This window comes from Mus caroli, chromosome 14, assembly GCF_900094665.2.
Source record: "Mus caroli chromosome 14, CAROLI_EIJ_v1.1, whole genome shotgun sequence".
NCBI lineage: Eukaryota > Metazoa > Chordata > Mammalia > Rodentia > Muridae > Mus > Mus caroli.
Genome location: NC_034583.1, coordinates 1,739,698 through 1,744,968, shown reverse-complemented (window position 1 = coordinate 1,744,968; position 5,271 = coordinate 1,739,698). Strand labels below are relative to the sequence as shown.

Here is a 5,271-nt window from a genome sequence, read left to right as displayed (position 1 = left end):
TAAATAAATAAATAAATAAATAAATAAATAAATAAATAAATATAAAATTAAAATGATAAAATGAAAAGAAAAAAATAAAGATACACAAGAAAAGACAAACATAAAAAAAAAAAAAGAAAAGAAATGCAGTTCCTGTATCGTTAAACATACATATTAGTTCCTTTTCCTCACAGACAGTAAGGTCCATTCGGTACAAAAATAGCCAATTGTGCCAGCAGCCTACAGAAGAGAAAAGTGTTAACAGTACAGAAGTGCCAGCCTTGCTGTCTGAACAGCAAGGAGAGAAAGGAAGTGCTCGCCCTATGAAGCAGACCACGCCTCTTCCTGGTAAGAAAGTCACTAGAAAGTAAGAGCCATCAGAAAGTAGTGAGAGAGGTTCTTATTGAGATGAATCAAGCAGGGTTCAAGAGTGGGTTAAGTCCAGAAAATGGCCATTCAATAATGAAAAGGGTAGTGACTGTTAAAATACATTTGGAAGGTTTATACATGCATCATCTTGTCTTCTCTGTCCTTTTGTTTATTGTGTGATCTTAAATAGCTACCATGTCCTGGGTTTGCTTTCTGAAAATGATGCCAAAGTAAAATAGCATCTCATTAGCATTATCATTTGGAAACCCCATGTTTATTTTCAGATTTCAGTTTCTGTTTATTTTCTCTCATTGATGTAAAAACCAAAACAAAAACAGAAACAAAAGACAAAACATAAGTAGCTCTGTAGGAAGACTGGTCTCGGTTCAGATTAAGGTCTCAAGTCTAACACAGAAGTAAAGTGATTTGCAGCTCGAATCTATTAGAAAAATTGAGAACAGAATGCAAGGCGTAAAGTTGTTTTATAATGTTCTGTGCTTTTCTGCCTCTTTAGTGAATGAGGAAAGGGGAACGCTTGAGTTAAGTTTACTTGTGTTAGAAATTATGATGGCCTTTAGAGGCAGCATTGCCCGTGGAGCTAGCACTTGGGCATAGACCTGTAGTCCAGTTCTCCAATGACTCTCTGAAGCCTGGTTCAAAGTTCTTCACCCTTGAAACCTCAGTTTCTTCCTCTTTAGAACAAGTCAAGCATTATGCTAAGCCCTGGCTGAGGTGGCAAATGGTAGGTGCCTCAGAGTCGTGGTAAGGAGCCAATGACAAGAACCAAGAAAGGAAGGACTTAGTAAATATTAACTCCTGGGATTATTATTAAATACCAATTATATGTCAGAATTCCTTTCCAGTATTTATCTTACCTCACCAGACATCTTTGGAAAGCTCCTTACTCCATTAGACTTCATTATTATAGAGAAAAGAAAATTTCTATCAACTTCATTTTTTACACTTTTTAATATAGCATGTTATATGAATAACATCCATCATACTTCTTGTAGCCCTCTATAAATACTATAAATCTTATTCTTTGGATGAAATTTACCACTCATATAGAAATTCGACTATTGAAATAGGAATGAACACCTATTTTCTGTAAAGGACTAAGTTGTATTTTTATATAGCCTGAAATTATTTCAAAATGATATCATTATGGTGATAAATATATTTATTATATTATTTCAATCAATATAGTACTTTTTGTTCTGGCTTTTGTTCTTTGATATGGGAATGTACCAGCCAGGCTACCTATTCCGTATCCACATCCCCCTCAAGGACCATCAGCAGATAAGGGTAACAACGGAAGAAGACTCCTACTAAAGAGCAGCAGCGGAGACAGGACAGAGGCGCACTGTGGTACGGATGGCATGATTTCAATCCTATCTCAGATCAGTGTTTTATTCAGGGCAGTGGGATCTCTCTGTAGGTTGTAAATTTCAAAGGATTATCAGCCAATTCATTTAAAATATAAATGTCTGTTCTGCAGGGATTATGGAAATCAAATGTTCTGCAAAAGTATTGCTCCAGAGTCTACCCTAACAGAGAAGAGCAGGACTCAGTAGACAGCCACACAGAAATGCCAGACCCCTCCCTTTACTCTCAGGGCTGCAGACAGCTTAAACTGCTGCTTCTATTGTTCTTTAAAAGGACCCAAATGTGAAAAAGGAAATTCCTGCCTCAAGTCTTTACCCAAATCAAACTTTATTATCATTTTTCAGATTTAATGTATATCTTTTCTCTTAAAGCAGGCTATTTCAGAACTCTTGTTACACTGTTGTAGCTCCCTACAATGCAGTTTCAAACATAAAGACTTCCACACCTAAGCATTAGAGAAATGTAAGTCCCTGCTAAAGCTATCCCTTTAAAGATGGGATTAGAGGCAAGTTTATGTAGATCTGTAGACATATATGAGTCTATCTTGAATACAGCCCAGGGATGTCTTGAATAGATCTGTTAGCACTATTTCCCTAAATTTTAAAATTCAATCTGCCAGGTTATATGTTATTTTTATTAAGGGCAGGTAGATTAACTAATTTTGTGATAATGCTCATATCTATCTTCTTACAGTGATAAAGGAAAGAGCTTGTTTTAAAAGAATTATAATGTAATTCTTCTATGAAATCCAAGAAAAAATATAAGATCCCTGTAAAATTATATGGGTTTTGAAATTCTTTTTATTATAGAACTATAAAAGTTAAATCTAAAATGTCCCTGTGCAAATATCAAAGTAGTTTAAGGTAAAACTCTACAAAAATACAACAGAATTTTTCATAAAATAGTCAACTATTTTTTAAAATGCTCATTAACTATAATGATACTCATTTGATTTTAAATAACTGAATAAAAATATGCACAATTAATTAATTAATTAATCAAATCAACTCTTTATAAATATCAATAAAATAATAGAGTGGAAATATCTCTTTCAATAAAGGTAGCTCCTCAGGAAATAACAGGAGTGAAGAAGATGTTGTCCTGGCCCTCGGCAGTATCCCACAGCTGAGGACAGAGCCAGTGAGAGCCAGCACTCCAGAACCCCCAGCTGCTGAACAACCAGGTTGGCATCTGTAGTATTCACAAAACATAATTATGCCAAATATTACTGGAAATTTTGGTGAGTTCTACCATCACTGTCACCTGTTACCCAGAAAATTGGAGTTCCCTCTTGAGGTTCATCATTTTGTTAATAAAAGGATTTAAGAACATGCTCAATTGGGAACTTAGAAACAGTTGTATTAGAGTTTTAAAGAAAAGCTGCAAGATAGACAAGACGTAAATCTCAGCAGCTTTTCTGTGGAAGAGAATTAAAGAGAAAGGAGAAAGCTATAATGTTTGAGTTAAGCCACCATGAAGGTCATGAAAGAGAAACGGGCATTCTCACAGTGTTTGGGAGTGGGCATTCTGAGAAGGAAAAGTACATTATCTCATTCAATCCTTCATTATTCCACTTGTCATTATCATGGTTTAAGTTAGACTCGTCTTCCAGGGGGTGGGTGATCCTGCCTTCCTGAGAGTTGATCCCTTAGCCAGACAAATGACCTGCCCATGTGGCTTAACTCTTTTATATTATGGGTAAGCTTGGAATATGTCCCTAGTATGTCTCTACAGAGCCCTTGATTTAGACTTCTATAGCCCAAATATTTCAAACACAGACATTTCAAAAGATGGTGATACAATTATTTGTTGAAATTTATCGTATTTTGTAAGTCTTCCTTTTACTCTCAATTTTACGTCCAACTTAAATGGATGAAAGAATAGTCTAATACCCCCACTGTCCCATTCAAAAACAAAACTTTAAAACATTAAGCCTTGCCCTTATCAGACCTCCCTTGGGCCCATCCTCTAGTGCCCTCTCCCCTATCCTCAGTGTATATGGAGAGCAGAGTGCAAGCCCATCAACATAGCCTGCCTAGCAGGTGTTTGCTACTTTTACAAAGGCAAATTGTTTTTGAGCAAGGGAAAAAGGAAAATAAATGAAAATTGTTTGTAGTTTGTCAGTCTTATTTATGCAGTGCTGAAACCTTCATTAAAATGTTAGGCGCAATTAGTGTCTCTAGCATAAATCTGACTGTGTAGAAAAACTAATTAGATGTTTAGGTGATCATTCTTGCATTTATCTTGTTTGCTGCAATATTGTGATTACAGAGTAATTTACATATTTCTCTAAGAAAACACACCAAATTATTCATTACAATTGATATGGAAATTCTTGAGGTAAAAATACAGATTCCAGAAAAACTTGTGGTAGTGAGATATTTGGTAATATGTCAGTGTAAAGCAGGCCTCTTACTCTGACTTTTTGACAGTTAATAATGTTTGACACATAGGTCATGAAAAATTGTCTAACTGAACAGTGAAGATTCCCAGAATTCTCTCTGCTCCTTTGCTTCACAGGCCCATGTACATAACATAGCACATTGGCTTTTATGACCACTTTCAGCCTTAGGCTCTGCCCATGAAATTTTTATAAAACAACAGCTGAATATGTATATAAACCAGGCATACAAATCAAACATCTGTGATCATAAAATTTCAGAAGAAATTAATTTCAAATAATTACTTGATATATATATGTATGTATATATATGTATATATATATATATGTGTATATATATATATATAGTCAATGCTGATATTTTTGTATTTATCATTGTCAATGATGCAAGTGGTATTTCACATAGATACATAGTATTTATAGTAAGAACAGACAAACTGCAGAGCAAACGGAGGACAACACAGACCATATTTCCAGGAAAGCTTGCAGAAGGGGCCCCTAGCATGAGACTCAGACCCTGGCATGGGCCACGTGCTTACAGGACAGAACAAGGAAAGGGGGAGGAGATGGAAATCTTTCTCTCTGGGCCTACAGGGAGCCAGGGAAGCAGGGTGTCTGCTGGGATGAAGAATACCAGGTCACTAACATACATCTCTTCAGGTCAGTTGTTTCTGGGATCAATAGGTCAGGGAAACAAGATTCGTCAAAAACAACCTGGAAATGAGTTACTTTCATTCTGGGAGTTGTGGTTGTTTAACCAAAAGGATGACACTTTATAAATGGCATGGTCACTGTGGACAGCATGAATGGCCTATTTTATCAATTACTGGAAACTCTGCCCAATCCTAAGCCACATTTCATTCAGTAATTTTTATTGTTCTAATTGTTGAACTCTAGCCAGTAACTAAAACAATAATTTTAAATTATACTCTCTGAGGCCAGACATGGTGGCACACATCCCTAATTCTAGTCCTCCAGAGACAGAAGTGTATCTGTGAGTTGTATTTCAGTGGTGTACACAGTGAGTTCCAGAACAGCCAGGACTACACAGAAATACTGTCTCAAAAACAAAATCAAAGGAAGGAAGGAAGGAAGGAAGGAAGGAAGGAAGGAAGGAAGGAAGGAAGGAAGGAGGG

At 36.1% G+C, this 5,271-nt stretch overlaps 1 protein-coding gene across 3 annotated transcripts in view; it reads left to right on the top strand.

Annotated features, from left to right (window-relative positions):
• The window catches only part of C14H3orf67 (chromosome 14 C3orf67 homolog), a 243,624-nt gene that overhangs the window by 154,356 nt on the left and 83,997 nt on the right, over nucleotides 1-5,271 (top strand). For all 3 annotated transcript variants that reach the window (XM_029468705.1, XM_021181991.2, XM_029468706.1), the window contains 3 exons: nucleotides 174-327; nucleotides 1,600-1,716; nucleotides 2,795-2,917. In XM_029468705.1, coding sequence (XP_029324565.1) covers nucleotides 174-327; nucleotides 1,600-1,716; nucleotides 2,795-2,917 — 394 coding nt within the window. The remainder of the gene's footprint in view (nucleotides 1-173; nucleotides 328-1,599; nucleotides 1,717-2,794; nucleotides 2,918-5,271) is intronic.